Genomic DNA, 26393 nt, shown 5'->3' with positions numbered 1-26393 from the left:
CCTGGCGTGTGTTTGTGCACGTAAGTATTTACATGCACATCTCTTGGCCTTCTCCAAACATGACCATGCCCTACCTAGACCACACCTACTTCTTGCCCCCTTTTGCAAATTATTTCCTTGTGCACTCAGTGGGAGAAACCGCATCCATGAGCAGCTTATAAAATATGCATACTGGCTGATCTTGTACCTGTATCTCAGGCTTTGGGGCATTCAGGGCTTTTAAAATTTGCTTGATAACACTATATGCATGTAAGTTTACCTTCAGTTAAGAGAGGCATTCCCAGGAGTGAAGTTGGAAAATATTTTTCACTTATGCACATATATTTGCATGAGGATTATATAGGAAAATTTCCCTAAAAAAGAGTCTACACACAAATTAGCAGAAGTAATTGTATGTAGGTAGATTTGGTGGTTTAATTTTCAAGGTAAATTATGCTTCTATTTTTCCTTTGAAAATTGATGTAACATAAATATATTTGATTTGGAATTTATATGGACTCATAAAATTCTCCCATCTTTGACCAAGGCTCTCTATATTTGAAGGATAAATTAACAAAAGAAAATAAATTACGTGTTTTCAAATATTCCACCAGTGCTCTCGAATCAATTGCCTAGGAAACCCAACCGACAAATAATCTGTTCCATTTTCTCAAGTTGGCAAAATATAGTTATTTGCATTTGCTTTTAGTTTCTTGTTTTTACATAAGTGCTATGATTTTATTTTCCATTGAGTATATTTTATTTATCTGATTTTATATGGGGGAAATACAGACAAAGAGTCAATTTTACCCATATATCTAGAGTCAAATTTTCAGTCACACCTAAGTGAGGATGAAAATTCACCTAAATCTAGCCATTTAGAGCAGAAAAAATATGTGCTAACCTGTCCAGGAATGCCTCCAGCCCCTGCTCTTTTTTGCTTAACTAAGAGGGTCATTTTTCAAATTGCATTAGGGCCCTAAAGCCCGTAATAACATCATAATGCATGCAATAAACGCATTGCGAGACGCGTATGCAAATTTTAAAAATTTAGTCAAGTGGGAGGAGTTTGGGTGAAGTAAATGAAAATGAGGGGTGCTTAACATTGCATGTGATAGTACAACACACGCTATTGCGGGATTTAACTACACCTTTTTAACGTACGCAGTCACCACTTACTCTCAGCGTGTCGCGTCCTCTATCCCCGTCCTCCCTTTTTCCCGTTTGTTCTTTCTTCGTGAAAATTCTAAATAACATCAAACACTTGACAACTGTTGTTTGGTGTAAAAAGGCCGCAGCTTTTATTGTTTAACAACATGTATAATACCTTCCTGGTATACCCGAGCCGATGAACTGCCCCTGACCGCCTGCCGTAACCAAGCCAGGCGTCATGTAGCCAGGATCCCCCGCCGCGTGACCTCACCCTGGCGGGGGTCCCGCCCTTGGCGCTTTTTATCGCGCCCCGCCTTAGCGGCGCCTCCCATGGCGCTGACGGCTCACACTCAGTCTGGTAATGCCGCCGGCATCCCCTACTCACTCTTTGACCGGCCCGGGTAACCGCCTTCCCCTAAGCTGCGACATCCTCTGCTCGTGTACTTTATATTGTCTTACCACTAATAAAACGCTAATTAACCTGAAGTAACCCTTAATAACCTCGATTTCCCTCTTGCTTCCCGCCTTCTTGTAGGGTGGGTGGGTGGGTTTCGCCTCGCGCTCTGGATGGAAAAGGGGCTGGGGCTGCCCCTTACGACCCTTTAAGGGGTCGAGAACGTCATCGGTCGGCGCCGCAAGCGCCTTCTGATGACGTCTTACCCCTCTCCCCTCCTCCCCCTTTTCCTCTCACGGACCGCCATCCTTCGAGGGTGGCGCGCCCGTTATGGGGCGGGCTCGGGCCAGTAGGCCCGGGCCCTCCTATTTCCTGGCATTACTCTATGCATTAGGGATGTGAATTGTTTATCTGACGATTGAAAATTTCGTCCGATATTTTCAATATCGTCAGATATCGGGGGGTCCCCGATAGTGATAGGAAACCCCACGATTAATTTAGTGGGTTTTCTTATCTTTATGGGGGGGGGGGGGCGGGAAGAAAGGACATAACCTAAAAACACAACTTTGGTGGTGAGCTAGGTTTTGAGGGGCTGTTTTATATGCACTGTCAGAGGTACGAACAGCATAGTAGACGTCAGTGAAGATTTTATGTGATTTGGAGTGATGAAAGGTACAAAATAATGAGATTTGAGCAATGTAGTCTTGGCCTAACTTGATGCACTCTCTATCTAGCTCAGTGGTTCTCAACCCTGTCCTAGGGACCCCCCCAGCCAGTCAGGTTTTCAGGATATCCACAATGAATATGCATGAGAGAAAATTTGCATGCACTGCCTTCACAACATGCACATTTTCTCTCATGCATATTCATTGTGGATATCCTGAAAACCTAACTGGCTGGGGGGATCCCCAGGACAGGGTTGAGAACCACTGATCTAGCTGAAATCAACCTAGATCGAGAGTACAATGTACAAATCTCATCTTTGTGTACCTTTCATCACTCCAAATACCATAAAGTCTTTACTGTGATTCAGTATCAGGATATTACCCTAACCATGCCCCCCCCTTTTTTTTTTTATCATGGGTGCTATTTTTCACAATTTATAGCAAAATGATAAGTATAGGGGCAAGTTTATTTTCCTTGTGTATTAAGGGGCAGATTTTAAAAGTTACACACGTGGCCTACATTTGTGCGCGCTACTCAGAGCACACAAATCTATGCCTGATTTTATAACATGTGCGCGCAGCCCCACCCCATCCCACCACCCGGCATGCCTTTTAGTTGGCTTGACACTTTGGCACGTATTGGGAGTTAAAGGCTTGGCTGAGCCATTTTGAAAATGTGCGCGGTGTGCGCAGGGCCCGGCCACTCATGTAACCCCCGAATTTTACACATGCGGGGTTTTTAAAATTTATTTGTTAATGAGTATAAGTGATTAGAATCAATTTCTTCTCTTGCACACTATTGAATGTTGTTTTTTATGGCATTTTATAAGTAATATCTACAGATTACAGAAAATCTAATTTTATACTGCTAAATTGCAATAATGATTGGGGTAAAAATGTCAGTTAAAGTTAATAGTCAAACCACTGTGGGCCGGATTTATGCGGGTAGGGGGGTTACGTGTGCCGGGGCTATTTTATAAAGGCCCGGTGACACGCGTAAAGCCCCGGAATGCGTCTATGTCCCGGTTCTTTACAAAAGTGGCGGTCCGGGGGCGGGGAAGGGGCAGGGCCAGAGGCCTCCGGCACAGCGGCCATTTGCCGCTGTGTCAGAGGATCACGTGCCAGTAGGCTGCCGGGAGGGTTAGAGGGCAGAAAGGCTAGGGGAAGGGATGGGATGGTCAGGCTAGGGGGGTAGGGAACAAGGGAAGCCCGCGGGCGTCGGCGCATGTAGGGTGCACAATTGTACACCCCCTTGCGCGTGCAGATACCTGATTTTATAACATGCATGCGCCTATGCATGCATGTTATAAAATCGGGCGCACATGTGTATGTGCTGGGTAGCACGTGCACATGTACACCCGCGCATATGTTTGAAAACTCACCCCTGTATTTACTCTTCTGCCACTTATTTGGAGATTCTTTTCTCTTTTAAGATAAATGACTTCAATTTATCAGAATATAAGAAAAATGAATTCCCCCTTACTTATGACCAGTATAGAAACAAATATAGAATATAATGGCAGGCAAGGATCATTAGGCCCATCAAGTCTGGCAGTCTGCTCAGTGTCATTCCTGATACAATGCAGGTGCAGGGAAGCCATGGGTCTGTGGGTACCATTTTGAATTCCAGTGCCAGTGGGACAGGAGTGACTGGAGATTACTTCTGCCTTTTAAGACTCATGTATGTATGGGATGTTTCTTAATGATAAGTGGGAAATTTAGGGGGAAAGGGTCGGAAGGTTCACAGTGGAGGAGTCCTTTTACATTTTGGATTGGAGGAGGGTATACTTTGAGGGTGGGTAGAGGGAACCCTGCAGGGGATATCTTTTTGGAACGGGTTCATGTGAGGAATTCCATGCCATGTGGGGTTCCAGTGGGAGCACTGAGAGGAGAGGATCACCTTGCTGGTGGCTGAAAGGAATCAGTAAGTTTTTGCTTGGGACATTGTCATTTTCAAATGTATTGGGGCAAAGTTAACTATTTGGGAATATTATTTAGTGTGTTTGTGCTTTTAATAGTCAGTAAGGCAGCGAATAAACAAGTTAGACTGTATTTTTAAATGTTCATAAGAACATAAGAACATAAGAAAATGCCATACTGGGTCAGACCAAGGGTCCATCAAGCCCAGCATCCTGCTTCCAACAGTGGCCAATCCAGGCCACAAGAACCTGGCAAGTACCCAGTCAGTCAGTAAGGCAAGTACCCAGTCAGTCAGTAAGGCAGCTAGTAAGCAGTAGTTATTGTGTTATTTTTAAAAGTCTATAAGGCAACTAGTAAGCAGAACTGAGTGTTTGTATTAAAAAAAAAAAGTAGCCAGAAGCTAGAAATAAGCTAGGAACAGTGTATACCTAAGTAAAAAGGTTGAAAAGTTCAGCACTCACCTTGGAAAGGTGTTAAGGTAGTGTGATTTGGTTTGATTAGGTACCAACATTTTTTAATCAAGAGAGCAGTGAGTCACTCTGGCTGACTAACTGAAGTTAGACTGTTTGGATTTCCCAACCCTCCCCTAGCTCATCCTTTAATTTATAGGCAGGTGCCACTTTAAAAAAAAACAAAAAACTTTATTGAGAGTTTGATCAGTCCCTTCTAGGCCACCACCAGACATGCTGAGGTAAATCTTCAAAACATACGCGTGTGTACTTTTGTTCGCGCCACCGGCATGAACAAAAGTACACTAGATTTTAAAAGATACGCATGTAGCCACGTGTATCTTACAAAATCCGGGGTCGGCGCACACAAGGCTGCGCAAAATCGGCAGCCTGCACGCGCCGAGCCGCGCAGCCTGCCTCCGTTCCCTCTGAGGCCGCTCCGAAATCGGAGCGGCCTCGGAGGGAACTTTCCTTCTGTGTCCCCCTCCTTTCCCCTATCTACCCCACCCCCCAGCCCTACCTAAATCCCCCCCCCCTACGTTTGTTGGGCAAGTTACGCCTGTTCAAGCAGGTGTAAATTGCACGCGCCGCCCCGGCATCCCCACAGGGATTGCAATGCCGGGGGACTCGGGACCGCCCTCCCGGCCCGCCCCCGAACCATTGCCACGCCCCCGGACATGCCCCGGACCGCCCCCTGCCCCCGGACACGCCCCTCAGACACCCCCCATCGGGCATGCAAAATAGGTGCTCCGGCGCGCGAGTGCCCTGCGCGCGTAAATCCTCCTGGATTTACGCGCGCAGGGGTTTTAAAATCTACCCCATAGTGAATTCACTAATACATTTAAAGGACGATAATTAGACACATTCCTAATCCCATAGCAACCTAAACTAGGAACTGAACAAAATTGAGATGAAGGCAGCAGCCCAGCAGCAAGAGGGGGGCTTCCCGGTCTTTTGAATCAAATGTCACATGTATGATTTTTTACCCGCCGGTGAGAAGTTGTACATGTGCATGTGATGCAAAGAGCTCCTGGCTCTCAAGGAATGAGTCCAATCTCTGGAGGCTAGAGTGGCAGACCTGGAGGAGCTGAGGCAGACAGAGAGGTATATACATGAGACCTTTAGGGACATAGTAGCCAAGTCCCAACTTCAGACTGGCAGCCCTGGTGCTTCCTTGGAGGAAGAAGGTCTCATGATTGGAGGGCATCAACCTAGTGCAGCAGGAAAGGATCCTGTAGCAAGGACCTGCTCTTCAGGTGATGCATTGTCTTTTCGCATTGAGGATATCTCCCCAAGGCCTACTGCCCAGGAAGGAAGGGATAGGACGGCCATCATAGTTGGTGTTTCGATTATTAGGAATGTAGATAGCTGGGTGGCTGGTGGGTGTGAGGATCGCGTGGTAACATGCCTACCTGGTACAAAGGTGGTGGACCTCACGTGTCACCTAGATAGGATTTTAGACAGTGCTGGGGAGGAGCCAGCTGTCGTGGTACATGTGGGCACCAACGACATAGGAAAATGTGGGAGGGAGGTTCTGGAAGCCAAATTTAGGCTCTTAGGTAGAAAGCTTAAATCCAGAACCTCCAGGGTAGCATTCTCTGAAATGCTCTCTGTTCCACAAGCAGGTAACCAGAGGCAGGCAGAGCTCCAGAGTCTCAATGCGTGGATGAGACGATGGTGCAAGGAAGAGGGATTAAGTTTTGTTAGGAACTGGGGAACCTTTTGGGAAAGGGGGAGTCTCTTCTGAAGGGATGGGCTCCACCTTAACCAGGGTGGAACCAGACTGCTGGCGCTAACCTTTAAAAAGGAGACAGAGCAGCTTTTAAACTAGAACAAAGGGGAAAGCCGTCAGTCGCTCAGCAGGGCATGGTTCGGAGAGAGGTATCTTCAAAGGATACTAATGATGTATTAGAATTAGGGCATCCCGACAGTGAGGTTCCAATAATAAGAAAAGTAGTCCAAGTGCCTGTAACTAAAAACTCACCTGAGCTAAAAAATTCTAACATATCCCTATCAATTAAAAAGCAGAATGAAAATACAAACAAAAAACAAACTTTGAAATGTTTGTATGCTAATGCCAGAAGTCTAAGAAGTAAGATGGGAGAATTAGAATGTATAGCAGTGAATGATGACATAGACTTAACTGGCATCTCAGAGACATGGTGGAAAGAGGACAACCAGTGCTATACCGGGGTACAAATTATATCACAATGACAGAGAGGAGCACCCGGATGGCAGTGTGGCACTTTATGTCCGGGATGGCATAGAGTCCAACAGGATAAACATCCTGCATGAGACTAAATGCAAAATTGAATCTTTATGGGTAGAAATCCCTTGTGTGTCGGGGAAGACTATAGTGATAGGAGTATACTACCATCTACCTGGTCAAGATGGTGAGACGGTCAGTGAAATGCTAAGAGAAATTAGGTTAGCTAACCAAATTGGTAATGCAGTAATAATAGGAGACTTCAATTACCCCAATATTGACTGGGTAAATAAATGTATCATCAGGACACGTTAGAGAGATAACATTCCTGGATGGAATAAATGATAGCTTTATGGAGCAGTTGGTTCAGGAACCGACGAGAGAGGGAGCAATTTTAGATCTAATTCTCAGTGGAGCACAGGATTTTGTGAGAGAGGTAACGGTGGTGGGGCCGCTTGGCAATAGTGATCATAATATGATCAAATTTGAATTAATGACTGAAAGAGGAACAGTATGTAAATCCACGGCTCTCGTGCTACACTTTCAAAAGGGAAACTTTGATAAAATGAGAAAAATTGTTAGAAAAAAACTGAAAGGAGCAGCTACAAATGTAAAAAGTATGCAAGAGGTATGGTCACTGTTAAAAAATACCATTCTAGAAGCATAGTCCAGATGTATTCCACAAATTAAGAAAGGTGGAAAGAAGGCAAAACAATTACCGGCATGGTTAAAAGGGGAGGTGGAAGAAGCTATTTTAGCCAAAAGATCTTCATTCAAAAATTGGAAGAAGGATCCAACAGAAGAAAATAGGATAGTGCATAAACGTTGGCAAGTTAAATGTAAGACATTGATAAGACAGGCTAAGAGAGAATTTGAAAAGAAGTTGGCCGTAGAGGCAAAAACTCACAGTAAAAACTATTTAAAATATATGCGAAGCAGAAAGCCTGTAAGGGAGTCAGTTGGATGGTTAGATGATCGAGGGGTTAAAGGGGCTCTTAGAGAAGATAAGGCCATTGCGGAAAGATTAAATTATTTCTTTGCTTTGGTGTTTACTGAAGAGGATGTTGGGGAGGTACCCGTGCTGGAGAAGGTTTTCTTGGGTAATGATTCAGATGGACTGAATCAAATCACGGTGAACCTAGAAGATGTGGTAGACCTGATTGACAAACTGAAAAGTAGTAAATCACCTGGACTGGATGGTATATACACCAGAATTCTGAAGGAACTAAAAAATGAAATTTCAGACCTATTAGTAAAAATTTGTAACCTCTCATTGAAATCATCCATTGTACTTGAAGACTGGAGGATAGCTAATGTAACCCCAATATTTAAAAAGAGCTCCAGGGGTGGTCTGGGCAATTACAGACCAGTTAGTCTGACTTCAGTGCCAGGAAAAGTAGTGGAAAGTGTTCTAAACATCAAAATCACAGAACATATAGAAAGACATGGTTTAATGGAACAAAGTCAGCAAGGCTTTACCCAGGGCAAGTCTTGCCTCACAAATCTGCTTCACTTTTTTGAAGGAGTTAATAAACATGTGGATAAAGGTGAACCAGTAGAAGCCTCCTCATGAGAGGCTTCTAGGAAAAGTAAAAAGTCAAGGGATAGGTGGCGATGTCCTTTCGTGGATTGCAAACAGGCTAAAAGACAGGAAAAGAGAGTAGGATTAAATGGACAATTTTCTCAGTGGAAGGGAGTGGGCAGTGGAGTGCATCAGGGATCTGTATTGGGACCCTTACTTTTCAATGTATTTATAAATGATTTGGAAAGAAATAAGATGAGTGAGATAATCAAATTTGCAGATGATACAAAATTGTTCAGAGTAGTTAAATCATAAGCAGATTGTAACAAATTACAGGAAGACCTTGTGAGACTGGAAAATTGGGCATCAAAATGGCAGATGAAATTTATTGTGGATAAGTGCAAGGTGATGCATATAGGGAAAAATAACCCATGCTATAGTTAACCAATGTTAGGTTCCATATTAGGTGCTACAACCCAAGAAAGAGATCTAGGCATAATTGTGGATAACACATTGAAATTGTCGGTTCAGTGTGCTGCAGCATTCAAAAAAGCAAACAGAATGTTGGGAATTATTAGAAAGGGAATGGTGAATAAAATGGAAAATGTCATAATGCCTCTGTATCGCTCCATGGTGAGACCGCACCTTGAATACTGTGTACAATTCTGTTCGCCGCATTTCAAAAAAGATATAATTGCAATGGAGAAGGTACAGAGAAGGGCTACCAAAAAGTCATAGAGGAATGGAACAGCTCCCCTATGAGGAAAGACTAAAGAGGTTAGGACTTTTCAGCTTGGAGAAGAGACAGCTGAGGGGGGATATGATAGAGGTATTTAAAATCATAAGAAGTCTAGAATGGGTAGATGTGAATTGGTTATTTACTCTTTTGGATAATAGAAAGACTAGGGGGCACTCCATGAAGTTAGCATGTGGCACATTTAAAACTAATCAGAGAAAGTTCTTTTTTACTCAACGCACAATTAAACTCTGGAATTTGTTGCCAGAGGATGTGGTTAGTTCAGTTAGTATAGCTGTGTTTAAAAAAGGATTGGATAAGTTCTTGGAGGAGAAATCCATTACCTGCAGAAAATAGCCACTGCTATTACTAGCACCGGTAACATGGAATAGACTTAGTTTTTGGGTACTTGCCAGGTTCTTATGGCCTGGATTGGCCACTGTTGGAAGCAGGATGCTGGGCTTGATGGACCCTTGGTCTGACCCAGTATGGCATGTTCTTATGTTCTTATGTTCTTAAGGCTTCATACTCCTTTTAAGAATTTACAGGTGGAGGGGCTAGGACTGATTAGCTTTTGAGATAATTCTTGAGTTGTAGTTAATTATTACTCATAAGCAGCATTATTGTAGCTTACATAAGCTGCGTTAACATGCAAATGAGCCTAAATAGGACTTTGCAGGATATGCTCATTAGCATATTAGCACTGGAAGCAGTGTTTAGGTAGTATTAATGATAAAATTCTATTTAATAAGCCATATTAGTGCTTTTTAATGCAAATTAATGCAATTCTAAATGTATTGAAGTCTGCTGTGGCACTTACATGGTTTAGTAAATAGATCCCCAAATTTGTTAATGTACCTAGGGGGTGAAACTTGACACTTACATGTATCTTGTGGATCTAAGGAAAAATTGTTATACTCCAAACATCTTTATAGGTTCTTCACTTCCCAAGGTTGACTTACTTCATTGAACTATAATTTTTGCTCATCTTACATCCTACAACAGGGCCGATACAGCTCTCCTGGCGTGTGCATTCAAATGAGGGCCTGCGGCAAAAAGAGGCGCTAGGGACACTAGCACGTCCTAGCGCCTCTTTTTTGACAGGAGCGGCGGCTGTCAGCAAGTTTGACAGCCGACGCTCAATTTTGCCGGCGTCGGTTCTCGAGCCCGCTGACAGCCACGGGTTTGGAAACCAGACACCGGCAAAGTTGAGCGTCCGGTTTTCAACCCGCGAGCCACAGGCTGATTTAAAATTTATTTTTATTTTTATTTTTAATGATTTTTTACTTTTGGGACCTCCGACTTAATATCGCTATGATATTAAGTCGGAGCGTGTACACTTTCCCGGTGCCGGCAGAAATTAATGCTTACCTTAGAGTAGGTGCTAATTTCTTAAAGTAAAATGTGCAGCTTGGCTGCACATTTTACTTACTGAATCGCGCGGGAATAACTAATAGGGCCATCAACATGCATTTGCATGTTGAGGGCGCTATTAGTTTCGGGGGGGGGGGGGGGGGGGGGGGTTGGCCGTGCATTTTCGACGTGCTATTACCCCTTACTGAATAAGGGGTAAAGTAAGCACGTTGAAAACGCGCGTCCAAACGTGGGTTAACAGTGTGTTCCACCGGAGCGCACTGTACTGTATCAGCCTGATTATTAGCAAGAGGATTCATCAAGGGTTGAACTTGTTTTGATCCCTGTTTCCCATTACTAGAGAAGGTTGGGGAAAGGGGCAGGGAGAGAGTGTAAGATCCTGAAATTAATCCCTTAGAAAAACAAATGAAATGATTCTATTGCATATGGCCCATGGAAAAATAGTAGGTGACCCTGGAAAAAAGAATCTATCTGGTGATGAAAAGCAATACTGCCAAAAAGTCAAAGCAGTAAAGGTAGTTCTTACAGATTCATTAACTATGCTTACTTGACTGAAGTAAAAATAAGGGACAAGAATGGGGCAGGATACTCAAAAGAAATTATGAAGGCAGGAATTAAATGGATTGTAGAAAAGCACATTTACCCAAGATGATTTGGTGGAGGTGTGGAATGTCCTAAAGCATTTTGGCAAGATCAACAATATTTGAATGTTTGTCGTTATTTAAGGTGAGTTTGTTTTTTTGTCTTCTTTGTTGTTTTTGGTAGAACAACATTCTCAGATTCTTTGTTTTTATTTGCTACCAAATATTCACAAAAATGAATTGAAGCCATCGGGTAGACCTATTGTCTTGGGCTTGGATTTGGTTTTGGAACCTTTGTTGCTTTCATTTGTGCATGCTTCTCATTTTATTTAATCAGAGTGTACAATTATTTTCTGATGAGTTGTGGCTTGTGAGTCTGTGTTGCGCTGGAGGTGGACCCTTGGCCTGGTGCAGGATTGGTATGGCCCTCCGGTCGGACATGGAGACGCCTGCCACCAGGATGCAGAGCACAGGGAGGAGACAGAAGCTAGCTGGAACTTTGCCAATAACAACCCGGAAGTTTCCTCAGGTTGAGCCCTTGGTTACCCGGGCCGTCTGATCATAGGTGGGCCTTGCAGAGTTTCCTAGAGACAAAGCGCAGGGGAGTGCCCACCACGAACAAGGGTACATGTTCAATGTTCAGGCACAGAAGTCCAGAGGTCACAGGAGGCCAGAAGAGAGTGTCTGAGTGGATTGAGAGGATCAAGGCCAGAGTATCAGTCCAGAATGGTCAGCTGAAGCATGGATCAGTACCTGTAGTCAGTCTGGGAGTCTGTAGTCAGAGGTCGGGTCCACGCAGTAATCAGGAGTAGTCAGAGAACAGGCAGAGGTCAGGTCCAGGCAGCAATCAGGAGAGGTCAGGAGCAAGCAAAGGTCAGTACCGTGAGATCAGTCTGAAGGGTATTACCAGGGATGGAGAGACGAAGGAACAGGAGACGCTGTAACAGGAGACCCTGGAACAAGAGACACTGGAACAGGCAAACTAGAGACACCAGAGTGTATGACCCAATTACCAAGGCAAGGAAATGGTGTTTGACCACTTCCTTATATCCGGGAATCAATCAGAGCACGCTGCAGAGCTGGGAGCCGCCCTTGGCCCTTTAAGAGGCCGGGCAGTCCATGCACACGCACGCACCTAGGGGCAGGGCTGAAGCCACAGAGGATGTCGAGCCCCACCATGAGGCCTGGTGAGAAGTGGAAGGCCCAGCAGATGCCACCGTGGACGCTGAGGCTGAGCCGAGCTGGCAGCAGCGGGAGATGACGACCTGGGCACGCACATGCTGGCAGCTGGCCGGCACATGGAAGATACTTCTGATCCAGAAGAGCAGTAAGAATGAAAGTAAAAAAGTAGGAGATAGGTTTAGTTTAGGGGTCAAGAAGGAGAGGGAAAAAGGGAGGAAAGGTAGGTATGGTTATAGGAAAGTTCCCCCCCCCAGTCCACTCCTTAATTGGAGCAGATTGGGAGGGACCTGGGCAAAGGCCCGATTGCATTGCCACGCGTACTTTAGAAAATCCCCTCCCCTGCACATGTGAGTTGCGGACCGCCTGTACATGTACGTGTGGATGTTAAAATCCAGCATGCTTGTGTGAGCAGATAGATATCATCTACATAGATGTAGGCCTGTATGTCAAAGGTTCAAATCAGTTGTGCCAGTGAGTTGATATGTATGTGATAAGCATTAGTGAAAATATGGAGCTTTGAGAGACCCCTCAGTTCAAGATCCAGAATGCCGACAAGGTGCCAAGGAAATGTATTTATTATTGCTTGCCTGACAGAAAGGAGTTGAACCATGTTAGAACCTTGCCACATAGGCTAGCCTCCGATAATTATGAGAACATGATCATGGTGTCAAACAGCTGAGAAATCCAATAACACTAGAACTGCTGCCTGACTTCTATCACAATATTTCAAGAGATATCCAACAAGGTAATGATAATTGTCACTGTTCCATGACCCTTTCTGAATCTAGATAGACACGAGTCCAGCCAGTTTTTCTGTTAGCCATTTATTCAGTTGATCGCTTACCGATTGTTCTACAAGATTCCCTAGAAAACGGATATTTGATCCTAGGTGGTAATATCAGGTTTATCTGGATATAGGTTTTTATTAGTGGCCACATCATTCATTTTTTAGGTTGGTAGGTAGCATGTCCTCAGAGTGGGATGAGTTTACAATTTTGGCTGCCCAGGCTGGAGTGCTAGCAGGTGTGGTGCCTTAAGTGAACCTTTGGCCATGTACCCTCCTCCTTCTCCATCTTACTTATTGATGGTAGTGGCTCCAGCACAGTGCCCCCTTCCTTGTGTTATTGGCTTTGTCGCAGCAACCCTCTAGACCTTGCAATGGCAGAATTTTTGACACCCCCAAAATTTTTGGCACTCTAGGCGACTGCCTAGTTTGCTTAATGGAAGCATCACCCCTGCTTTACTAACTTGGATGGGTATGGATCAATGGTGCATGTTGCAGGGCATAGGGCAGCTAAAGTTGTTCCAAGGCCCACTTCAGTGATTTGGGTAAACAATTCCCATGCCTCTACTGTATTTGGAGGCTTTGGGCTTATCTTTGTATGTGAATGGGAGTTTTCTTGATGGTGTTGATGGAAGTCCTTGATTTTGTTCTCAAAATAGGAGGCAATTTTCTTTGCTATTAGCTTAGATATCTGGCTATGATTTTATTGAGATGGTGGTTGCAGTAAGCCATTTATTATTTCAATAGTTTCTTGGTTGGCTTTGGACATGATCATTACAATGGAAAAAGTATGTATTTTTGGTCTTTATTATGGCCTTTTGTTAGGTTGTCATGGATAATTTGCATTGTAGTCCATTCTGTTAGAGTGTTTTCAACAGTCTTTCCCTGAGTTGATAGCAATTGATTAAATTATGGGCTTCTACAGCTTAGGTTGGGGAATTTTAAAAGGTCCGCGTGTCCACCCCATTGCTAGTTTCACCAGTTCATCCATTAGTTTGTCCAGTTAATAGCAAGTTCCTCCAAACTATCCTGGTTTGATAGTCTGCACACACCTCAGCTACCTTAGACCATTTAAACCCCAGAGAAATGGCTTTTTCTCTTTATTTTTTAACTTAAACCTCATCCCTAGCGGAAGTAAACTTACGTACCACTGACCTGGGCATGTGCCCAGGCGGGTAAGTATTTACGTGCACATCTCTTGGCCATACCCTGAAATGCCCATGCCCTGCCTGGACTGCACCCATGCTCTGCTCCTTTTTGAAAACTTTTTAGATGTGCATGCAGCAGGAGTGTATACGAGGGTATTTGAGCGGCTTTTAAAATTTGGTCACTGTGCTCAAGCCTGACTCGTGCGCGCATCCCCCAGTTGATGCACACACAGGCTTTAAAAGTCATCTCCTTCTTTCACTTTGAAATTATCCTTGAAAAACTATCCTCATTTACAGCTGATATATTGTGCAGGTAGTGCAAGTGTTTTTTGTTTTTTTTTTAATTAGAAAAAAATAGATGTGCATACTTTTGAAAATTTGCAACTATGTGTGTAAATTAAAACCCTCTCCAGTCCTACCCCCTGGAACACTTCTTGTCATGGTGGATAAAAGTATGCACTTGGACGCCCAACGTGTGTAAGTTTACCTATATATAGGAAGGGCAATTTTTAAGAAGTCCAGTTCCACAGTTAAAGAATCATTTTACCTCTGGGATTGATTTTGAAATGTGCCCTCTTTATGAGGTTGATGAGAAAATCCAGTCATGCTATGCTATAGTAACTGCCCTTGTTTTAACTTACATGGTATGTACAATCTCTTCATCCAACCATTCAAGATTAATAAGCGTTTCTTTCTGAATACGTTTTGTCTGTTATAAGTCAAAATACCTTTCCTTACTAAACTTCAGTTCCATTTTCTTACAGCTCGAGAACTACATAGTGGATAATATGAAGTCTGAAATGGCCCAGATGCAGCAAAATGCAGTGCAGAACCATACGGCCACTATGCTTGAGATAGGAACTAATCTACTGAGTCAGACAGCGGAGCAGACAAGAAAACTCACAGATGTTGAAACCCAGGTATGTCACCAGGGCCACAATCAAACAAGCTGTAAAACTCATTGATCTTTCTCTTCCTGATATGAAAATGTAGCAGAAAGAAAATGTAGCAGAAAGAAATGTATATATTTTATAACTGTGCAACAGCAAAAATAGAAACAATAGCTAGTCTTTGTAATGCGTAATATTGTTTATTTATATTGAGGGTTGGTATATTGATGTTTCCTTGTGTTTATAGGGAAATACTGGCCTAGAAAGTAAATAGCATTTCCCTTTAAGTAAACAGTATGTATAATAACTGGGAAAGACATATGCCAAGCAACACAGATTTTGGTTAAAATGGAAAGTCTGATCTGCATACTATAGATAGATCTATATACTATGTGCCCCCTTTTACATTTTCTCTGAAATATTTCCATTCAATTTGGGATTCTTGCACCTATGGGATTTTTATAGCTCAAAGAAAGGACAAGCAGCATTAATATATCCACTGCTACATGGCTGTAAGATTTGCCACTCAGTGACATTTATTAGTCTAGTATAAACTGAAAGTAGTTCTTATCAAGAGTATGATTTTCAAAAAATTCCCTTCAACCAAATAAATGTAATGCAAGCCAGTTAAAACATGAAATCTCAATTTAACAATAATTCATTCATGTTAGAAAATGAGACCCACTGCTTATCACTAGGGATATGAATTAGTCACAGGAATTTGTCATGGAATTCATGCCTTATTCAAGGATGAAAGTTTAAAAAATATGTCTGACCCAGGATTAACCTTTTAATTACAGTAAACATATATTTAGGTCTTTTTTGTGAATAAATACCTTTCACTCAGGCTACAGGAAGGATAATTTCTAAAAGAATTTCAAAGGGTAAAACTATTTTTACCCATGTAATAGTCTTGTTATAAAATAGTCCACTTTATATGCAGGTAAGATTACATGCATGCAAGTTTATTCAGACTGAATGGTATTATTCAATATTCCAACTTCCCAGGTGTAGAGTTGGGAAAGGTTTTGGACTGGGGGTGGAAGGGAAGGTTTTGGTGGGGGTGGAAGGGAAATAGAACCAAGAGCTAAGAGAAACAGATAAGTATTAGGGATGTGAATCGTTTTCCATATCGTCTTAACGATAGAAATCGTGTGGCAGGGCAAGAAAATCATCTTAGGCACGATTTTTTAGTTAAAAAATCGTTAAAAATCGTTTTTTCCGATTAGTGCGCACTAACGGGAGTTAGTGCACACTAACGGAGAGTTAGTGCGCACTAACTGAAAATGATACAATTTGACACTTTTCAGGTCAGTTAAGGTCAGTTTAGGAATGAATATGTATTCCTATTGGCTGCCCTCTTATTTATTCATGTTACCAAGTTTCCTACTGACAGTATATGGGGGATGGGAAATGGAAACAGTTGGTAGCTTGACAAAACAAGTAATGTGATCAGTCAATGTGACTAGAACTTGTGCCCTAACCCTGATACCAAGGGTATTGTGATCTTCCTGCACACAGTGCCCTATCCCTATTAATACCAGGAGTGTTGTGATCTTCCTGCACACAGTGCCCTATCCCTAATACCAGGGGTGTTGTGATCTTCCTGCACACAGTGCCCTATTCCTGATACTGGGGGTGTTGTGATCTTCCTGCACACAGTGCCCTATTCCTGATACCGGGGGTGTTGTGATCTTCTTGCACACATCCCGATATCAGGGATAGGGCACTGCATGCAGGAAGATCACAACACTCCTGGTATTAATAGGGATAGGGCACTGCATGCAGGAAGATCACAACACTCCTGGTATTAATAGGGATAGGGCACTGCATGCAGGAAGATCACAACCCCCCTGGTATCAGGGATAGGGCACTGTGTGCAGGAAGATCACAATACCCCGGAGGAGTGAGGGTCAGGCAGCTCCCCCCTGTCTGTGAAGCCAGCCTCTCACTAGTAATGCAGGGAGGGAGCTGTCTCAGACTTCACCATCCTCCCCCCCCCCCCCCTCACCCACACACCATTCACTAGCTGGGACATGGGGGAAGTCAGGAGTGAGGGTCAGGCAGCTCCCCCCTGTCTGTGAAGCCAGCCTCTCACTAGTAATGCAGGGAGGGAGCTGTCTCAGACTTCACCATCCTCCCCCCCCCCCTCACCCACACACCATTCACTAGCTGGGACATGGGGGAAGTCAGGAGTGAGGGTCAGGCAGCTCCCCCCTGTCTGTGAAGCCAGCCTCTCACTAGTAATGCAGGGAGGGAGCTGTCTCAGACTGGTATCAGGGTTAGGGCACTGTGTGCAGGAAGATCACAACACTCCTGGTATTAATAGGGATAGGGCACTGTAAGAGATGACTGTAGTAGATTGAATAAAGATCTGATGTTTCTGCTCTCCTCACACCAAACAAAAACAACACACAAGCAGAGAAGCCCTTCTTACAAAGCTGAGCTAGTGAGTTAAGTAGGAGGAAAAGTAAACATACTGGTGCCAGTGTGGCTACTTAAAAAATACACTTACCAACAATCAATTACATATATTTGAACTGTGTACAGTTCCAGCCAGGACCACCTTTCTAAAATGCACAGTGATTGGCAAATTCAACATGCACTAGCATTTCAGGTGCCTGCTAACAAAAATAATAAACAAACAAGTTCTAGTCACGTGAGTGCTGATCATTACATTACTTTTTTTGTCAAGCTTCCAACTGTTTCCATTTCACATCCCCCCAACCATATTGGTAACATCAATAGATAAGAGCACAGCCAGCCAATAGGAATACATACATACATATTCATTCCTAAGTGACCTTTACTGACCTGGGAAGTGTGAACACTTTGTTTCATTTTCTGTTGGTGTTCGTTAGTTTCCAGTTCCATTTCCCATCCCCCCAACCATCACCTCAGTGGTAACCTTGGTAATATCAATAGATAAGAGGGCAGCCAGCCAATAGGAACACATATTCATTCCTAACTGACCTTCAGTGACCTGGAAAGTGTTTATTTGTATCATTTTCAGTTAGTGCGCACTAAATCGAGTTAGTGCGCACTAACGGGGAGTTAGTGCGCACTAACTCGAGTTAGTGCGCACTAACACGATTTAACGATTTTTAACGATAAATCGTTAGAATTTCTATTGTATCGTGTTCTATAACGATTTAAGACGATATAAACATTATCGGACGATAATTTTAATCGTTGAAAAACGATTCACATCCCTAATAAGTATGAGAGAAAAAAGTGTGTGAAGCTTGCTGGGCAGACTGGATGGGCCGTTTGGTCTTCTTCTGCCGTCATTTCTATGTTTCTATGTTCCTATGTTTCTATGACTTACACTCATACTTATAGATTTTCAAATTATGTACAAATTTCCTTGATAATTTCCTGTGTACAAATTTGCAGCTGTAACTGTGTGTGGATACTCTTGGTGGGGTAATTTTCTGAGCTTTGCTCACATTGAAAATTGGTATAACTTATGTGAGCATTTATCAAATTTTTTTTGTGTGGGCTATTACTTCCTCCTAAAATATTTCCTGACTTATTTTTGTCACATCTTATTCAGATCTCTATAATATTCATGGTCAAGTTATGGAATTGTTTGTAAATTGCCTACTCTCTCCCATGGAATTCTCTAGAATCATAGCGAGCAAATTTATAGATAATTTCGCAACATTCCATTAAAAAAAATAGAAGATGTTGGCCAACTATTTGGTCCACTCAATATGACTATTTGTGCCTGACTATTGTGTTGTCACAGATCTTACTTGATCTGTGATCTTCTTCCTTCATCTACCAATGGCTAAGGTTCCTATTTGAAAGTTTACCACATAATGTTATGGGAGTCTCTGTTTAGTGGGCCCTTGGGCTGACCTGCTGGAGACTGGGAAAGGTGGTCAATGTCTCTAATGAATAACAGGCCAGGAGGCAGATGTTCAGGCAGGACGTAGATGCTCTTCACCCTGGAAGGTGGTACTCCCCCGGGAGGAGCCCGTAAGAGCCCACCCGCTGGGACTTAGGTGGCTTCACCCTTGGAAGCCGAAGGCCCCCCCCCCCCGGGAGGAGCCCATAGGGGCCCAGCCGCTGGGATTTAGGCGGATTGTGGATCAGGACAGGTAACTGGAACCAGACTAGGACAGTAGCAATACTGTAACTGGGCTCAGGTTCTGGAACCAGGCAGGAACTGTAGCAAGACTCGGGTACTGGAACCAGGCAGGAACTGAAGCAGGATTCGGGTACTGGAACCAGACAGGAACTGTAGCAAGACTCGGGTACTGGAACCAGGCAGGAACTGTAGCAGGCAAGCAGGAACCAAGTAGGTACTGTAGCAGGCAGGCAGGAACCAAGCAGGTACTGTAGCAAGCAGGCAGGAACCAGGCAGGTACTGTAGCAGGAACGGAGCGACAAAGCAAAGCAAGTCACTCCGAGGCACAGCGCAACAGGAAACCGGGAGGCTAACCCGTTGCAAAGCAAAGACTGAATGGCCGCGGCCTGCTTATGAAGGCCGCTGCGTCTGATGTCAGGAGATGGGCGGAGTCACCACTGGCAGGAAACGGCTTAGAAAAGTGCCCAGGTGGCACACGCGCCTAGGAGCCGGGCGTCCAAGGGAGACCTCTCAGCGGTGCAGCCCCAGCGGGGACGCCGTCAAACAGGCCGCAACCCAGGCCTCTGGAAGCGGGAGCAGGTCCGGGAGCCTGGAGGTAAGGGCCTGGCCGCGGTGCTTGCGGCCAGAACCGCAACACATAAAATAGGAACCACAGTATAATAGCTTATAAACAACACATTCTTAATTAGACCCTCATAATTTTGAGTTATATATGCTTGTTTAAGGCTTTTCCAAGTATAACTTATAGGAACGCTAAGAATTACACAAGCTCATCATGTAAACTCAAAAATGTGGTCTTATAAAATGCACTCTTGACTGTGAAATATAAAAATTAGAGGATAATAGCTCTTATCTTGCTTCATTTTATTTGAAGAATGGAGTCAGTTCTTGATGGCATCTAACAGTCACATGTCATAAATGCCTCACATATTTAAAGGTCCAAATTATTTCCAATATTAGTAGGCTTACTGCACATTGAGAGCCCAAGTTCAACATGCTGCATATTTTGAATCTTCATCAGGAGAATGGGGGATATCACTGAATTAGGTGATTGTTCAGATTTAAAACTATATAACGACTCAAAGTGATCCCATCTCATAGTCCTTTTATAACAAGATGGCATCTTGTTAAAGAAGGACCACACGCTATCTTGTTATAGAAAGACTAAGATGGGCAGAATTTAATTACTACAGAATATGCAATGCAGTGTTCTAGTAGCCCCTCATTACCTAAAGTATCGCAGGCCTGCAATACTTTAGAAAATGAGGCCCTAGGTGTTTTCCCCCATGCACCCACCCACACAACTAGCAGGTGAAAGATTTGGGAGCACTGTGCATCAAAGAGGTGCATTGAAAATTGTCCTTCAAAAGGGCATCCTAACCCATGCCTTAGGGTCCTTATATACTATGATTCTGTGTTTCAATGTAACAGTTGTAACATGTTCAGAATGTTTATTTCAAATACATAATTCATTATTTATGGTTATCTGGAACTGTTTAAGCAGGATATGTGTTGTTTGAGACAGACCACATTGTTTGTTCTCAAGTCCACATGAAGGATCAAGTTTATAATATCATTCCCAAATTATTACTTAATACTATTAGTGTATGAAGCTACAAAGCTGAATATGCTTCCCTTAATTTAACTAAAGATGCACACATGGCTATAACATTTCTTTTCTATGTCCTTTTTTTTCTTTTGAACAATGGAATAAGAGAAATATTTAAACCATCAGTTATTCAATAACATAGCATGCTCTTTAGCTGTTATAAGGTGATTTTGGGGGGGCATTGTTTTCTTTTTAGTGGGTATATTTTATTATGTAATATGTATCAAATATTGTGAATTGTTTTTATTGTATTTTTCTGGTTATGTGGTATAAAAATATTTAAAATAAATAAATACGGAGGGGAAGTGACGTCAGCCCTACAGCATGGTCGCTTAAGCGATAGCTCCTCTCTCACCCCTTCGAATTTTAGCTTTTTTGTGCACTATAGGCTAATTTTTTCACTTCTAGTACCCACTAGAGGACTAAGGTTTACCTGGTAATGACGCATAAGAAAAAATCGATGGATTTAAAATCATTTGCGTACGATCCGAGTGGTTCCCGTTTTGCGGCCTTAAGTAAGGACCAGGAACCAGGAGATCAATTAATGGCGGATGGGAAGCAACATTCAGATCAGAGATACATGCCGCGGCGGCTGCCGGAATGGAGGTGGGCCAGACTGGAACTCTTTCTGAACCCACGAAAGAGGACTTTAAACAATGGTTTTTGGAGATACAAAAAGACTTGAAGTCTATTAAGTCGGATATGCAAGAAGCTTTAAATGGGTTTCGATCTGAACTGGAAAATATAGTAGAGGGACAAGCCGTAGACATTTCACGCATTAAATCTGATGTATTGGATATACAAGCGGCCAATGAAGACATTTTATTGAAACTTGAAGATCTCGAGAACTGTTCAAGACGTTCTAATATAAGAATCAGGGGGATCCCTGAAGCTGACAAATATAAGGATGTTGATCGAGTTGTGCAGGACTTGTGTCGGCAAATACTAAGCACTCACTCGGAGCCTCGAGAGCTTTCTGAGGGTGACATAATAATAGACCGTGCACATAGGGGCGGATTTTCAGAGCCCTGCTCGCGTAAATCCGCCCAAAACCGGGCGGATTTACGCGAGCAGGGCCCTGCGCGCCGGGAAGCCTATTTTACATAGGCCTCCCGGTGCACGCAGAGCCCTGGGACTCGTGTAAGTCCCGGGGTTCTCGGAGGGGGGCGTGTCGGGGGGGCGGGCCCGGTCGTCGCGGCGTTCCGGGGGCGTGTCGGCAGCGTTTTGGGGGCGGGTACGGGGGCGTGGCTACGGCCCGGGGGCATGACCGCGCCCTCCGTACCCGCCCCCAGGTCGCGGCCCGGCGCGCAGGAGGCCCGCTGGCGCGCGGGGATTTACGCCTCCCTCCGGGAGGCGTAAATCCCCCGACAAAGGTAGGATGGGGGTTTAGACAGGGCCGGGCGGGTGGGTTAGGTAGGGGAAGGGAGGGGAAGGTGAGGGGAGGGCAAAGGAAAGTTCCCTTCTAGGCCGCTCCGATTTCGGAGCGGCCTAGGAGGGAACGGGGGTAGGCTGCGCGGCTCGGCGCGCGCAGGCTATACGAAATCGATAGCCTTGCGCGCGCCGATCCAGGATTTTAGCCGATACGCGCGACTACGCGCGTATCTACTAAAATCCAGCGTACTTTTGTTTGCGCCTGGAGCGCAAACAAAAGTAGGCTGTTCGTGCTCGTCTGAAAATCTACCCCATAGAGCACTGCGTGCTCCGAATCCTAACATACCTAGAGATATCATTGCGTGCTTACACAGTTTCCGCCTTAAAGATGCAGTTACGCAACAAGGGGCGGATTTTCAGAGCCCTGCTCGCATAAATCCGCCCAAAACCGGGCGGATTTACGCGAGAAGGGCCCTGCGCGCCGGTGAGCCTATTTTACATAGGCTCACCGGCGCGCGCAGAACCCCGGGACTCGCGTAAGTCCCGGGGTTTTCGGAGTGGGCGTGTCGGGAGGCGTGTCGGGGGCGGGGCCGGAGCGCGCGGCGTTGCGGGGGCGTGTCGGCAGCGTTTTGCGGGCGGGTACGGGGGCGTGGCTACGGCCCGGGGGCATGACCGCGCCCTCCGTACCCGCCCCCAGGTCGCGGCCCGGCGCGCAGGAGGCCCGCTGGCGCGCGGGGATTTACGCCTCCCTCCGGGAGGCGTAAATCCCCCGACAAAGGTAGGATGGGGGTTTAGACAGGGCCGGGCGGGTGGGTTAGGTAGGGGAAGGGAGGGGAAGGTGAGGGGAGGGCAAAGGAAAGTTCCCTTCTAGGCCGCTCCGATTTCGGAGCGGCCTAGGAGGGAACGGGGGTAGGCTGCGCGGCTCGGCGCGCGCAGGCTATACGAAATCGATAGCCTTGCGCGCGCCGATCCAGGATTTTAGCCGATACGCGCGACTACGCGCGTATCTACTAAAATCCAGCGTACTTTTGTTTGCGCCTGGAGCGCAAACAAAAGTAGGCTGTTTGCGCTCGTCTGAAAATCTACCCCAAGCGCGCAAACTAGGTGACATTAAATGGGATGGTCAAATTGTGGCGATTTATAATGATTTAGCAGCGATCACTCTGCAGAAGTGCCGGGAATTGCAACAAGTCACCACTCTACTTTGGAAGGAAAATTTGAAAAACCGATGGCTATATCCTACAGGACTTGCGTTTACCAAAGATGACGGCATGTACCTCATCAAGACTGCAGCGGATGCGGCCTCCATTTTGGCGACAGTCGGATTACATCTCCCCGCTGCTGTGCTTCCACTCCAGAAGATGGCGGGGTCCGGAAGGCCCAGATGGCAACGAATAGGGAAGTCGGGCTCCAGATTACAGCGAAAATCTCTGGACCGTGGCGAAACTACAGACAGTGTGGACTGAACTACGTGTGTTAGTTTTCTTATTGTTTCTCTTACAGTCTCTGGCTGATGGTAGTGCACCAAATAACTGTTTTGGAGACATGTCCTAATTTGAGATTGCTACTACTGATTATTATCCAGAGCTAGCCTGAGTACATATGTTTGATTGCATGACGCTGTTTATTGTCAGTTTTCAAATTGAAGATGAGGGGGGGAGGGGGGATCTCACTTGCTTCTCGCACATTCTCTGCCGATGACTACTTGGCAGGGGATCAGTATGGTGGGGAAGGGGGGAGGGAGAGGGTGGGGGGCCGGGATCGGGGTGCAGGGGAAAAGATGGAAGGGGTTGGGAGCTATAGGGCATGAGATGAGAGAGACCATAGGTTGTAGAGCGGAGGGATGCCCTGGGTCACTGCGTCGGCTTATTTCTGGAATATGGCATGGGGAGATTGTCAGGAGGAAGGGACTTAGATGTGCTGCCTATGTGTTAATGCGGGCTTTAGAGGTTATTAAAGATTGATGGCTATTAAGTTATTATCCGTGAATGTCAAAGGTCTCAACCATCCCTCTAAACGCAAGAGTCTATTTAGAGAGGCGCTCTCCTCCAAGGCGAGTGTCTTGCTCATTCAGGAGACACTTCTCCGTAAGAAACATGAGCATTTATTGAAATCCGTCCATTTTCCTCAAATTTACTTAGCGGCTAGCACGCCTCTGTCTAAATATACTGGAGTTGGTGTCTTGATCTCTTGGGATCTTCTAGTTCATGTCGACAAGTTCCACAGAGATCCCGAAGGCAGGTTTTCATAGTCTCACTGTATATTCGTCAGAGTTTATACATACTGGTGTCTGTATACAATACTAATGTACATCAGAGGGAGGTACTTCAACGACTGGATGAACAGCTGTTAAGGTTTCCCAGTGGGAGATTGATTATCGGAGGGGACTTCAATTTAGTTTGCAACCCTGCGAGAGACTGCTCAAAAGGTGGGGGCCATTACTCTTCTGTGGATCAGAAAGCATTACAATCATTTCTAGGAAAATGGAAGGTTGTGGATATCTGGAGGGAACGCCACCCTAGTGGAAGGGACTATTCTTTCTATTCTAAGGCGCACGACACTTATACTAGGATTGACTACTTTCTTATAGATCAAACTTTAGTAGGCGATACTACTGAAGTGGGTATAGGGAGCATTTCATGGTCGGACCATGCTCCTATATGGTGGTCATTTAATATAGATGGTTTAAGGAGTGGCCGTCGGTTTTGGCGGATGAATGACTCGTTGCTTAAAGATAAAGCGACAGTACAGGAAATTAGAGTGGCCATCAAGGATTATATAATTGACAATTCCAATGAGGATATCACGCCTTAAGGCCGTGCTCAGGGGCAAATTAATAGCGATAGCATCCTATAAAAATAAAGAGAAAGCTAAACAGCGCTCTGTCCTGTTGCGATCCTGCCTGCGAGGAGCGCGGGCAGGCTCTTACCTTGTGCAGCCAGTTGGGCCGCTGATGCTATTGCCGCCGCGCCTGCCTCTCAGCGGCCTCTGGGTCCCCCTCCATCTGCCTTTTGTTCTCTGCAGCGGGGCTGACCCGCCGCGAGTTCTCCCTCGCAGTCGGGACCCCCGCTGCTGCTTCGGACTCTCCCCGGCGTGCTCTGCCGCTCCCAGGGTCCTCGGCCGGCAGGGAAGGCATCCCTGCCGGTGCCCGTGCTGCTGTCTGGGTCCTTGCCCGGCAGGGAGGCCGTCCCTGCCGGTGCCTGCAGCCATTCCAACTCCTGCAGCCTGCCATCGCTGCTTTCCTTCGGCCCCGTGGCGGGGCTGCGCCGGTTACCCTGGGTCTCTCTGTGGCATGGAGCCGTCCCTGCAGCCAGCTTACCTCACTCCTGCTCCAGTCTTCGCGGCTGGGAGCAGGAGTGCCGCCTCTCCAGCTTCAGGGCAGGCCTGCTTCGCTGCTTGCCTGTCTTCTTGGATCCTCCACGTGGCCGGGAGGATGCCACCAGCTTCCAGCTTGCCTCTCCACCTTCCTAGGGTGCGGGCCCGTGCCTCTCTACTCCTCTTCTAGGGCCAGCCAGGTGTGGCCCCCTGCTGGCTCCTCCCAGGGTGTTGTCATCATCAGCCCTACTAAAGGGCCCAGCTTCAAATCTAAAGTTGCCTTCGCAAGGAGTTGGTCACTCCTGAGATCCTCGTTCCAGGAGCTGCCTTGAGTTCCAGCCTTCTGCAAGGTCCAGTGTTACTCATTCTCTGTTGGAGCTCCTCGTCTCATCTGATGATTTCCCGCTGTTCCAATCCTGATGTCTGCTTGATGTACCAGCCCTGATGTTTGCCTGTTCCTGTTCCTGCCCTTGGCCTGTCTTCTGATTCCGTGTTCCAGTCCAGTTGTTGCCTTGCCTTGCCTTTGGCTGCCGGTGTGCAGCAATCCCTGCTTCAGGCTGCCAGTGTGCAGCAATCCTTGCTTCAGGCTGCCGGTGTGCAGCATACTCTGCTTCAGGCTTCCAGTGTGCAGCAATCTGTGCTTCAGGCTGCCGGTGTGCAGCAATCCTTGCTTCAGGCTGCCGGTGTGCAGCATCCCTGCTTCAGGCTGCCGGTGCGCAGCAAACCCCTGCTATAGACTGCCTGGTGCGCAGCTACCTGCCTTACCCTGTTCCTGAACCTCCTGAAAGCTAGCACCTTGTTCCTGTTCCTCAAGATGTCCTGGTGCCTCGCGGCAAGCCATGTCGTGGTCCGTGACCAGCCCCATGGGTGGGCTGAGTAGGGCGCTTCGTGATGCAAGCCTTGCACCTCGTTCCTGAATCTGTGAGAAAGCCTTACCCTGTTCCTCAAGATGTCCTGGTGCCTCGCGGCAAGCCATGTCGTGGTCCATGACCAGCCCCATGGGCGGGCTGAGTAGGGCGC

The 26393-nt window shown here is 45.6% G+C and overlaps 1 protein-coding gene across 8 annotated transcripts in view; it reads left to right on the top strand.

The window, feature by feature from the left end:
• Nucleotides 1–26393, top strand: part of ANGPT1 (angiopoietin 1) — a 749830-nt gene that overhangs the window by 393661 nt on the left and 329776 nt on the right. For all 8 annotated transcript variants that reach the window (XM_029591875.1, XM_029591876.1, XM_029591880.1 and 5 more), the window contains exon 2: nt 14857–15012. In XM_029591875.1, coding sequence (XP_029447735.1) covers nt 14857–15012 — 156 coding nt within the window. The remainder of the gene's footprint in view (nt 1–14856; nt 15013–26393) is intronic.

The sequence above is a fragment of the Rhinatrema bivittatum genome, chromosome 2 (genome assembly GCF_901001135.1).
Source record: "Rhinatrema bivittatum chromosome 2, aRhiBiv1.1, whole genome shotgun sequence".
NCBI lineage: Eukaryota > Metazoa > Chordata > Amphibia > Gymnophiona > Rhinatrematidae > Rhinatrema > Rhinatrema bivittatum.
Note: the sequence above shows the minus strand (reverse complement) of the source record. Positions and strands in the feature narration are given on the sequence as shown.